This window comes from Anas acuta, chromosome 4 (assembly GCF_963932015.1).
Source record: "Anas acuta chromosome 4, bAnaAcu1.1, whole genome shotgun sequence".
In the NCBI taxonomy this organism is placed as follows: domain Eukaryota; kingdom Metazoa; phylum Chordata; class Aves; order Anseriformes; family Anatidae; genus Anas; species Anas acuta.
Window position 1 is genome coordinate 60,474,398 of NC_088982.1, and position 12,422 is coordinate 60,486,819.

General features: G+C 43.0%; 1 protein-coding gene across 7 annotated transcripts in view; it reads left to right on the top strand.

Annotated features, from left to right (window-relative positions):
- Nucleotides 1-12,422, top strand: part of GTF2E2 (general transcription factor IIE subunit 2) — a 29,794-nt gene that overhangs the window by 9,569 nt on the left and 7,803 nt on the right. For 5 of the 7 annotated variants that reach the window (XR_011096344.1, XR_011096346.1, XR_011096343.1 and 2 more), the window contains 5 exons: nt 1,203-1,294; nt 1,844-1,951; nt 3,688-3,870; nt 4,330-4,423; nt 12,239-12,354. Coding sequence is in view for 3 of the 7 variants with exons in the window: in XM_068681566.1 (XP_068537667.1) it covers nt 1,203-1,294; nt 1,844-1,951; nt 3,688-3,870; nt 4,330-4,423; nt 12,239-12,354 (593 nt within the window). In the remaining 4 variants the exon portion in view is untranslated. Of the gene's footprint in view, nt 1-1,202; nt 1,295-1,843; nt 1,952-3,687; nt 3,871-4,329; nt 4,424-10,111; nt 11,366-12,238; nt 12,355-12,422 lie in introns of those variants that run through there. The other 2 variants (XM_068681567.1, XM_068681568.1) reach the window with 2 other exon arrangements.

The window sequence follows — 12,422 nt, forward strand, 5'->3', positions numbered from 1 at the left end:
TTTGAAAGCTGACTACATCCAAAATTCCCCCTTCATGCTGCCTTATATTAACAGCTTACAGATCAACAAAGAAGAAGGCCGACATGCTGTGGGAGAGATTAACAAAATTCAGCTGAACCACAGTGACTTTGGAAAACTAATTTGCAATTTCCTTGTAACTTAACAAGGGAATCTACATTTAACCACAGCAAACAGCATGGCAAAAACTTTGCTTAGCAGCTCTGCCTGGCACCCACTGCAGCCTCTGTCTCAGCTAAGGCATTTCTACTGTTCTTCCTGTCCCTCAACCTATTTTTCACGGAAGTAACAGGAACTCAGTATCTCTGAGATCTCTACTGTTCAGTCAAATTTAATTTGAAATCAATGATGGATTTTAAAAACTCCTGTGATGACAAAGAGGGGACTTTTTTTCTGGAACAGTTGAAATTCTGAAAAGCTGTTGCTCTGAAGTTTGAGCAACATTATGCTGGTAATGGACCTGTGGCTTTTGGTAGTGGTTTGTGGATATTCCTATTTAATGTACCATGTTATGCAGTTAATAAAACTCATTAGCTCTGCCTTGCAAGAATTTTTGAAACTTTATGCAGTAACAGACCTCGTGACACGTTCAGATAGAGCCAGACCTGGCAGCAGAGGGGATGCTGAATTGTTGTTTTGGTGGTGCAGCACACCAAGTGAAGCAATTTGAATTTATGATTTTTTGATAAGATCTCCCCTAGAGCTGCTTTCAAAATAAACAAACTGAAAACCAAGCCCATGACAACAAACACAACCTTACTTTACTTGGGGTGTGCTAACTGAAATAAGTGAAGCTTTCTGCTCCTACTCAGCATTATGAAGCTATCAGCAGCGATAATCGTGGGGCACAGATGAAGTGCGTTACTTCAGCATGAATTAAGGTAGCATAAATGATTATGGTATGTTAAACCACAGAATTAAACATGTGCTCTTAGGGTATTAACGCTGCCATTGCTTGCTGTTTTCTTAAAGCTCAAGTCCCAGTACCTTCGTGTTTATGGAGGTCTGCTCAGAAGTGTTCCACACCCAGTGTGCTTACAACACTGAGCCCCCCGTGGGTGACTGTGCCTGGAACACGTGTTTCTGTTCATCACTGTGCTCCTGAGGGGCTGTGGAACTAGAGGGGGTCAAGGTGTTGTTGAAACCATCATTTTATTTATTATTTATTTATTCTCCTGTTGCAGATCACAGCAATGGATCATTTAACCTGAAAGCCCTTTCAGGAGGCTCTGGCTACAAGTTTGGAGTCCTTGCTAAGATAGTGAATTACATGAAGGTACAGCGGTTTGATGTAAAACTATACTGTTTGGAAATGCTTTCGTTACTTGTTCTCCTCTGGTAGCTAAATGATGCTGAATGTTTCAGTCCAAAATTCTTTTACTGAATTTTAAGAAACTAGTTTGTTAAATTTAAAACGCTCTCTGTAAACAAAGCGTCCAGTATATTGTTTCCTTACTGGAATCCCAATTATTCCAGTAAGGAAATTATTCCAACCTAGAACCAGGAAAAAGGTTTTTATTTGCATTAGAAATAGGAATTGGAAGATGTTGCTAGCTTTTAGCAATCATGAGCTATTTATCAAAGTAACTTGTAATTTGGTGCTTGACAAATGATTTTGTCCTCGATCTCAGCTGGTACTAACATTTTTTTTCCTCGTTCTCAAAAACCCTGCGTTATCCCACTTTTACAAAAGTTGTAAATTATACTTTTTAATGCTTTTTTAATGCCTTTTTAATGCTTTCTATGCCATTTTTGTTACTTTACGATAGTTGAGTTGCTAAATAAAGGAGTACAAATCACTGATAGAGGCTGTTCACTTTTCCAGACTCGGCACCAGCGTGGTGATACACATCCATTAACCCTAGAAGAGATTTTGGATGAAACACAGCATTTAGATATTGGACTCAAACAGAAGCAATGGTTAATGAGCGAGGTAAAGAAAAGTTTAGATTTTAATAAGAGATCAAAGGATAATGATAAACCTGAACCGTACAGATTTATTTAATTACAGACTGTATAAGTATAAAAGTTCTTTTTTGAGAAACTGCATTGATTCATGTTTCTGTCTTATGCCTCCTGCTATTGAAATAACTCTGAAATGAAAGCTCTTCTGACATTTTTAAGGAGCAGTTAGAATTACTGCACAAAGAGTAAGTTTTATGTCCAGTGAATTTATTCGTTACTAATTTTATATACTCAAATTGTTTTTCTCAAGGAATTTCTTCATAAAAAATCAAAGCAGAGAGTTCTTCCTGTGTCCAGGATGTTAAATTAACTGAACAAAAGGAGTTTGGCACAAAATTCATAGACTTCCAGTTCTTTGTGATTTACTGAAATGAAGAATTCTGATGCGAAATCCCTGTTTGCAATTGAGGGATCGCAAAGTTCATTAGTCTCACAGTATATGCTAGGTGTCCTTCCTACGGAGTTGTAACTTGGCACTATGTCCTTCTTCATGCTTAATTGATCTGAATGTCTTCATGGGATTTCAAGACAAATAAATCAACAAAAATAACCATATTTGGTATTTATACTTAATTGGTGTATCTGGCTTTGCTTGTATCGTATTTAAAATCCTTGCAACAAAGTAGTAAAGGCTGTTGGTGCATGGGGAAGAAATCTCTGTGTAGTGAAACTAGGCTGGTTTTAACTAATACAGCCTGTAGTGTTCCTTTGGTACCAGTGCTAATACTCTGGGGTACAGAAATCTCCAATCCCGCAATGCTGTTACCATGAAAACTAGGCTTCGTTGTAAACTTTGAAGGGTAGCTCCAGGTTATTTCTGTAATCAATCAGAATATCAAGTCTGTACCAAAAAGCTCTTCCCAGGAAGTTTACGTAAAATTACCACTGAGTTGCTACTGGGTAAGAAAAGGTAAACGAACATCCCGCAGTGCCGTAGTTACCTTTTCTGTTACAGGCGTTTTCTCCCTCCTTTCTTCTTTCTGTGTCTCTTCTCTTTCTCCTTTCAGGGTCAGGCTGGCATCTGCAGAAGAAACTAAGTAGAGTTGCCCTCTGTTACAGGTGAACTTCCATTATGGTACTGGCTGCACAGCAAAACTGATTCGGAGCATATCTTAAATCATTTCAATTGTCCATGAGCTTCTGGTCAGCTTCACTCAAGCTGGCATCATAAGTAAAATCCTGCTGTGCAGGAGGTCTGCTCTTCTCAATTTCTTCTACAGCTGCTGGTGCCAATTGACAGCAGTTGGGGAAGACTGACTCCTGTTTTGTTCATCCCAGGGTAATGCCTTTCACATTCATAACATGCATATGACCTGATTTTGACATGCTGAGTTGTCTGTTTGCACTCTATATTCAGCCAAAGCACTTTTTTTTTTTTTGCATTCCATCCTTTTTTTTATTGTCCTTCCTTTCTCAAAAAGGAACACGTGCGGCTTTCTGCCGTAAGAGGCTTCATGGACCTTCAATCCCAAGGGCACTAAGTGAATGATGCTAAGCCTCCTTTGGTGCTTTGTGCTTTACGTTGCGGTGAATTACGCCTGGGCTGGATCTAAGATCCAGGGGTTTAAAATCTGTTTCAAACTCAAACCTCCAAACTGGCAGCTCTAACGTGGCTGATGTGTTTGTAGCTGTTGAAAATCACACTAGAAAAATGTACTAGTGTGCACTCTTTCTCAGGTTTTAAAATTGATGTTCCTATTACAGGCTCTAGTCAACAATCCGAAAATAGAAGTTGTAGATGGGAAGTATGCTTTCAAACCCAAGTACAACTTGAAAGATAAAAAGGCTCTGCTCAGGCTCCTGGACAAGCATGACCAGCGAGGGCTGGGAGGAATCCTTTTAGAAGATATTGAGGAAGGGCTACCCAATGCACAGAAAGCCATAAAGGTGAGTGAACCTGCTCTACTTAGGTTCTCAGAGAGGACACGGAGGCTAAGAGAGAATTTTGTCACGAGTTATTTCTGTTCTTTAGATAACTCAAACCCTATTTCAGAAGGTCGAATATTGTAGCTTTTTCTGGACATCATTCTTTACTTTCAGATTTGGCCTGATGTCTCAGCACAGCTGTCAAAGTTCTTTCCCCCAAAAGACGCTTGATCTCCCACAGTGCAACTGAAAGCATTTAGTGGTGCTTTTATCCCTTGATCTCAGCCCCCTGTATCTCATCTTTGCTTTATTAGTGCACTTATTGACAATGTCCCCTTTGGATGCTTTTTGTTGCAGGTTACTTTGCTGCTTCTCTGGTTGATCTTTTTGTAGCACAAATCTGGGTCTGTTGTTCATGCTGGAATCCCTGTGCTTAGAAATGAAGTGATTTTGAGTTCTTCTTTTGTGTTTGTTTTCGAGGCTTTAGGGGACCAGATCATCTTTGTTAATCGCCCCGATAAGAAGAAAATTCTCTTCTACAATGATAAGAGTTGTCAGTTTACTGTGGATGAAGGTAGGTGTTTATTTACATCTGTTTCCATGACAGTTAATTTGCATTCATCGTAGGCAGCGGTATGTATGTATAAGCAGTCTTTTAATGTCATAATCAAATCTTAGGTCTATCCAGATTCAGTCAGTAAAAGGGTTTATATTAACACAAGGCTAACAAGACTAATGAGCAAGTGAGTTCAGAGGTAATAGCCTCTGTTTTATATTGGATACATGGCAGCAGGAATCCAGCAATTCAAGTGTAAGTATGACAGAAAAGACCAAAAGTCACCTGCCTGTGACTTAAATGTCATTTAACATTTTGCTGCATAAAGGGCAGCCAGAAAACAAAGGAATTCCTTCTGGGTTTGAGTTTGCTCTTTTTTTCCAGCTTATAAATCATGTGTCTTTCATTGGTGAATGCAATGAGTTACCAGGAATGGAACAGAAGGAAAAAGCAGACAGGGAGGGCATGGGAGCAGAAGTAGTGAGAAGGGGCAACTGACAACTGGGAGGGCAGTGTAGGTGTGGGGTACTGCTGCTTCCTAGAGCTCGGAGTGGAAATTAATTATGCAAATTGGGATGTGTTGCAATAATGACATCAGATAGCTGTAAGTATAGAAGGGAGAAGGCAATCCCTGGTAAAAGACCAGGGATTTTAAATTTTAAACAATTCAAGGACACTGAACACTTACTGTTTTTCACTTGGACACATGCCACACAAAGCCATCTTATCGTAGAAGGAAAAAGAGTTGTAGAGACTTTGGCTGCTCTACTTGCAGGACCGTAGGAATGGAACATACAGGGACATATAGGAACAAAATATAAAGCTCTTCGTCTTTGAATAGCTCAGAGAGACCCTATTTTAACTAGAGTTAAGCAACTTACTTGTTACGTACCACATTTATATGCTCAGTAATAATAGCTTTCTTCCACAAAGATAATTTAGTAGATGTCACCTACAGCACCTAAAAGTATAAAAATAGTTTCAAAATATTTAATTGAGTCTCTTTAAACCGTAATTTCTGGTATTTCTTCGTATTGGGAGTCCAAACTATATGTGAAATGCAGAATCGTAAGCCTCAATCTGCCTTTAGTGGGGAATTTGTAACCTCCCAAATGCCTGCAATTTTACCATTAACGCTGTCGTCTTGTTCAGATTGGGTTTCTTCGGTCCAACAGCCCACAGCTTTTAGGGATCCTAGCTTTGCCAAAACCTTTAGAAATCAGCTCTATTGCAGTAGACAAAGCTTTTAAGTTTTTAGCAGCTACTGGTTGTATTACAGTCACAATTGCTGATCATTTCTTCTTTTGTACCATTTCCAGATAATTGGCACCCAGCCAGTCTAAAAGGGTTAGCAGAGCAGATCTCTATTCTATTGCTCTTAGTTTGTAATAACTCCAAGATTAACTGTGAAATTTAATAAAAGGACCCGTTCTATTAAGAAGGAGCAAAGGAAATCTGCCAAACTCTGTCAGGGAGCCAGTAAAAATCCAAGGCTGTTCCTATACAATGTATTATATTTTAGCACATCCTGCACTGATCGATCGGTGGTTAGGAACAAGTGGTGCAGCCCATTGCTGAGAAAGAGGAGGAAAAGTTAAAAAGAAAAAAAAAAAAAACGCACGCACAAAAAAATGAAACTAAATGTTTAAGCTGGCTGGCTCAGTCTCCGAGCGAGGAAGGCATTAAAGTCTCTAGTGTCTAATGAAGGGACCACTAGTGTGCAATGTGCTCGTAGTTCAAGGTGGCCTTGCTTTCTTTCATCCGCAGGTGGCAGCATGTTCCCATCTGATCAGAAAGTGATTTTTTTTTTTTGTTCTGTTCCTGCTGTTTTCTTGCTTTTCTTGTCATGCAGAAGATAATGCTTTTTTCTGAGAGGGGCAAAATCCTTTTTCTTTTGTGAACGTTGTGATCTGCCTGCGTATGCCACAACTCTTGAAACATCCCTGAGTGAGTTCACGTACTTACTGCAGCTGGAATGGGTCTTTTTTCCAACCGTGTTATCCTGTGATGAGGAAGACCCATCCTTCCTGAGCAATTTCTCCCAGAGATTCTCTCCAGGGCACTACAAGCATGTCTCTTAAGGAGTCCTTGGCAGAATTGTCTGCGTACGGGATGAGTTATGACATGTTCCTGCGCTAGCAGTGCTATTTCAGCTCATTATCTCCAGCAACGTTAAAACTGAGATTTTAGAAGACTGCGATATAAGCCTTGAAGTGTTGTCAAGGCTCTTTGATCTAGCAACTGATGACAGTTCAAAATATGTTTCTAGTTTAATGTTTATCCTTAGAAATAAGGGCTCTGCAGTGCTCAGTGCACGATTGTGCTGTATGGCACACTCCAGTTTTGAACGCATGCTGGCTGGGATTACTGTCCTCTAAAAGTTCCTCTCCCCTCGCTGTCTGAGCTCCACCAGCCGTCAGCAGAGAAAAAGGAGCTGCTGGGGTAGTTTGGAGGTTGCTGTCTAAAGTAGTGGGAGAAACTATTTCCTGGCAGTGCTTGTCTCTGTCCTGACTGCAGTCATTTTAATGGCTGAACGAGCTTTTCTTTCTCCCCTTTGTGAAATAAATCCCCGTGTACTTCAGCAGCAGTGCAGCACCTATATCGTGATCTCCAGGCTACTGGAGAAGGTATGTGTAGTGAGGAACAGCTTTTGTTCTTCCTTTTCTGTGATTAGCCAAAGAAGGTTCAGATTGCATGTGTTCCTCCATCGTGACTTCCTGACTAATTAATCTCCTGTCAGTAATGTGTAGCTGAACGGGTTTATAAAAGCCAGGCTGGATTTCAGGTGCTTCAGCCAAGTAAAGCACTGCCTTTTTGTGCTGGGGCTAAGCAAGCACTTTGCGTGTGAACCAAGCTTTCACCGTGGGGCTGAATACTGAAATGACAGTCCGATTGCTTCACTGCTAGAGACGATGTCTTTCACGTCTGAAGGCAATATAGGAAATACTGTAATGCCTGAAAATGTGGATACTTGGTAATTACATGTGTTGTTCTTCCTACGTGCCTTTGAAGAGATGTAAAGAGTGGCCAGAGCCTCTTCAATTTGACAGTACAGAAATTGCTGAGGATCAGCAAGGACTTATGGTTCTGGCTTTGAATTCCAAGACGGTCGATGGGCACCTCTTCTGCCTGGTACAGATCTAGTCCTGTACTCCCTGGGACTGCTGTGGAGCAGGACTCCATCTTCCCTGCTGCTCTTTGTTTCTTCCTTTCTGCCCTCTCCACAGAAATGTTGTCTGTTCTCATCCTGTGCTCAGGTTTGAGTTCAGCTCAGTGAAGACTTTCAAGCTGTTTCTGATCTCTGACAGATTTTATTACCGGTATAGTACAGAAGTTTATCTCCAGGAGCCATCTCAGCCTTTTTGCGAGAGCAGGTGAAGCAGTCAGAACTGCAGGATAAACTACGCTGAAGTCACGGTGCAGCCACTTACCCATGACCCTGTTTCCCATATGTAAGCATTTATAGAAAGAGTGTTTGGTGCAAACTGCTTTTATATATGAGGCCCCCATACAGTAAAGTTGCAGGAACATCCTTACCCCTCAGGTATTTCAGCGAGAGAAGCCATTTGTAGAACCTTTGTTATGCTGCCCTCTGCTTTGCTTTGTGCTTGTTACACTGGTCCGAGCTCTTTGTTTTAAGACTGCGTGCACACAGCTCCATGATAGAGATGTTAGCAAGCATCTGAATTGGCCTTTCAGTCAGCCTGCTGTGGTGCTTCAGGTCTCGGTCCCTCTCCTCCTTACTCAAAAGACCAGGAGTTAGTGACCTGGAGGAGCAAGGGAGCAGCCTGCGAGCTGTTCCTTTATAGATTTTAGCGGTCAAATTGCAAGGTACTGCATACAGGATTTGTTCATTCAGGGTGCGGTGACCACAGCTTGCTGCCTGTGCTGGGAAAGTCTGCATTTCCATCAGGACTTAAGAGCTCTCTGCAGAAAACACATGTCTCCTTTAGGGATCACAGCACCTGCGTAGCTTTGGCCAGAAACTCTTTGGAAATTTCTCTCTAGGGGATTTTTTCTGGGCTCTGTCTTGTCATAACAGCCCAAGCGGCAGGAGGAATTGTCAGGCTGTCTGAATGCAGCCTGCTGTGGTCAGATGAAGCCTTACTGTCTCGACTGCTGGACAGCTTTGTCTTTCCATAGCTGTTACAGTCTTGTTCTGGCTCTAGCTGTAAAATAGTTTAGTGGATCCGAGTGACGAGTCTCCCGCTTCCATCATGCTCTGATGGTGTAAAGATCGCCTTGCAGTTCAGAGGACGTGGAGATGGAATTGGATGTGCTCTGGGATTGGAATGGCTGTGTGCAGCTGATCCTGCTCTCCGTGCCTGGCCGAAGCAGTCCCTCCCTGCTCTCACACTGCGCCTTGTCACAGACAGAAGAAAGTCATCGTGAAAAACAGATCTGGTGTTTTGAGGTCACCCTTCCGTCACCGTTACGTTGCCTGCTCTTCAGACACATCAGCTGAGCACAGCAGTTCTCTTTCTGCCTTCTCTCCTCCTAGAGACAGGCCAGCCCCCTGTGTCCTCCTGCCTGGCCAGCCATAAGCTCAGAGATGTGCTCCAAAGGCGGTGGAGGGCAGTAATCAGGTCCTTGGGTGCCATTTCCTCGTCACTGACCCCCCTCATGAGCTGCTGATTTTACAAGCTAGGAGCCGCAGGAAAGGCCAGGTGTGTGGTTTTTCAGATTCTCCTCAAAGAACGTGGAGAAACCTCATTCTCTCATGGGTTAAGGGTATGAATGTTTGGCCGGGAGGTGCAGAAATACCACAGCCACAATCATGGAGCACTGTTTGCCGAGAGCTGTAGCTACTGCCAGCTTTTCCCATAGATTCTCGCATTTCAGAGAGGATGTCAACAATAATTCAGATAGTGTATTCCCAAGGTCTAAACTTTCATTAACTGATAGGGGCACAGTCCTTAGAGACTTCTGAAGAAATCTGACAGGTAATGTGGAAATGGTTCAGCGCCAGCCAGCCAGCTGCTCGCTCTCTTCAGTTCCTGCCTTTGGCTCAGTATCTGGTGTTACACTGAGTTGGTTCTGTGATGAGATGAGGGACAGGTTTCCATTTCTCCTCAGATGGCACCCTAAATACACACCCCTAGTACGCGCAGCCGCCTGAACACTGCTCCACCTTCATCCTGTGCTTTTAGTTCCAAACCAACCCTCTGACACCGAGTATTGCCAGGGGACAGCGTGATTGTGATTTCCCACTTTCTCCCGCATTAAGGTACTTCAGTGCTGTACACGGAGCTTCTGCATTGAAGTTATTTTGCAATTACTAGAGTCAAAGCTATAGCACTGAAAGCAGCCTGATTTATGGAGGAGTCATTAAGTGGCGTTGCTGAATACTTTGTAGTGATTCTGGTGGGGCCAATTAGTAAATTAAACTGTCTGTACTTAAAGTCCATTTTAGCGTTGCGGTCTGGGTTCTTGGTGACTGTTCCATTCATATTTCTTGGACAAGTTTGAAAGGCAAATGTGAGGCTGTAATGATGGTATAACATCATTATGTTGCGTTACAAGAAATGCAAAATGCTGGGGTTAGGTATTAACTGTGCTCTGCGCTTCTGTGCATTTTGATCCTTGAAGAGCTGGCCATTTATTTTCTACTGTTTAATTTTTCACTTCTGTTCTCCAGAAGAATGCAGGCTGGTTACCCTTAAGTAGCTATCCTCAGCTTTTTTTTTTTTTTTTTTTGCACCAAAGCATATTTGTCTGTGTATCGTGAGCTCTAATAAGAAGACAGATCGTTTGTGTTTGTAGCAGAACGTCTCAAGAAAAAGGCCGCTGTCACGTAAAAGCTGCTACCAGTTCTCTCTTCTGCTCCATCCGCTGTACACGTGCCTGTCATGTATGTCTTAGAGAACTGCCGTGCATCTCTTCAGGTCTCACAGGACTCGGCTGTGCAGAGCCAAAGGCCGTATAGTGCAACGCAACCTGAAAGTATCTCTAAGTGGGATCTCTTTCATATTCATCTGTTTATGGGCAGCACTTCATGCATGAATCACAGAAATGGGTGGTTCGGAGCACGGTTTCTTTCAGCGTGCGATACAGCATTTGCACAGCCAGCGTGGGATCCCTCTTTCCAACCACCACCAGGTCTCAGGGTCCTGCTCTGGCTTGTTTGGGTGCTCAAGACAAAGAGAGGGCATGAACAGAAAGGAAACAGCTTGAAAGAGCTCGTGCTGCTCAGTCCAGAGGACACGCTGGGACCCTTGCTCAAGCTGCTGCTAAGACTTTCATCTGAGAGCTCATCTCTGAGAAATGTCTCTTTTGTGTTCAGCTTTGATCATAACACAACCTTTTCCACCTGCTGCAACAGGATTAGGTGAGAGATGATCTGTGATAGCAGGCACCACAAGATATGCCAAAAGCCTGGAATCACACCCAAAACGGATGAGGAGACAGAGAATGTCTTGAATGTCTTGACTACAGCGTCGTCACTCCCTGCATTAAGTTATCTGAAGGTTGCTGTCTCAATGCTCCTGTTGTGCAGCCCGAACGGGAAGGCACTATCTCCATGAAACCAAAAGCAGTGTTTTGACAGGATTCAGCTCTCTTCGAAAGCGCTGGGTTACCAAAAATGAACGTTGTTGTTCTCCACTGGCAAAATTCCTTTCTTTTGTTTCCTGGGAAGCTTGAACAGCCCCTTGCTGTTGGTAATGGGAAGGGAAAGAACGAGCTGAGGCTAAAAGCATGTGCTTTCCTAGAAAAACAAGACGTGTTAGGAAGGGAACAGGTCCAAGCACAGGAAGGAATTCTGTCGCTTACGCCTTCTTCACGGTGCTGTTCTGTTGCTGTGTGGCTAGAGCCAGTCTATCTGTGGCAGATCGTCGCTGGAGTGTTTCATTGCCTGCTGCACAGGACAACTTCTTACGCATGCAGAAGTTGTGGTTGTTTTGACAACTGTATACTAAATTTGTCTGGAAATAAAGGGAAAAATTTAGTCTTGCGTTGCTATGTGTGCCTCGTGTTTTATTTATAGTTTGTTAGCCAAACCTGCTGACAGGATATATCTAACTTACTGCCTGGGGAATGAGGGGAGGTAGGATTGTACCAGCCGCTGCCTGGAGAAGGCATTCCAGAGACTCTCTGAAACTTTACATGAGGCAGAGAGCGTTCAGGCAGATGGCAGCTGCTCTAATTAAGACTTACTGTCTCTGTCTTTTTTCTTGCTGCTGTGGTTTTTAAGGTATCTCTCTTCTTTTAACACCAGAGGAATTCTAGTAATTTATTATCTGTACGGCATGATACGTATTAGATTACAGCGATAAAGGAGCTTAAAACTGCTGAAGTAAATGTCTTGAATCCTCAGTAAATTGGACTAGGAGATGTCAAGTCTCCCATGACAATGGCAGCGGAAGATGTGTCAATGAAGTTGCCGTTTATGGTTAGTTATTACCCTTCACCAAGACCGTTTGAACCGGGGCTTATAAAACATGCTGACAGTCTGCACGGCTACAGAGGTGCTGGGCAAAAAGGTAGAGGCTGCAGCAAATTACCATGAAAAGCACACACTGCCAATGGGTGCTCTGGATGCAGGCACGCTGGAGTGCAGTTAGCACAGATGAGAATCAGCTCATCTTCTTCCCTTAAGTGTCGGGGGCTTCTCTTTTTGTGCGTGTGTTGGCTTTTTTTGGAAGCGCATCCGGCGTTTGGAGAGGGTAAAGGGCTGTGCTAATTGGGTGCCTGCTGGCAGCATCGCTGCATCACAGGCTGATAGATCAGAGTCCTTCAATGTTTGAGCTCAAGTGTATTTCCCCTGCTTCGTGCGGGGCTTTGCCCAAGGTTTATTCACTGGGATATGAAATGAGGCTGTGTTTGGTCTTGCAGAGTTTCAGAAGCTGTGGAGGAGCATTCCCGTGGATTCTATGGATGAGGAGAAAATCGAAGAGTACCTGAAACGACAGGGTATTTCTTCCATGCAAGAAGCTGGACCAAAGAAAATAGTAAGAGATGCGAATTATAGATCTTCCTGAGAGACCCCCCCTTCCTGACCCTGCAGTGTTAATTCCAA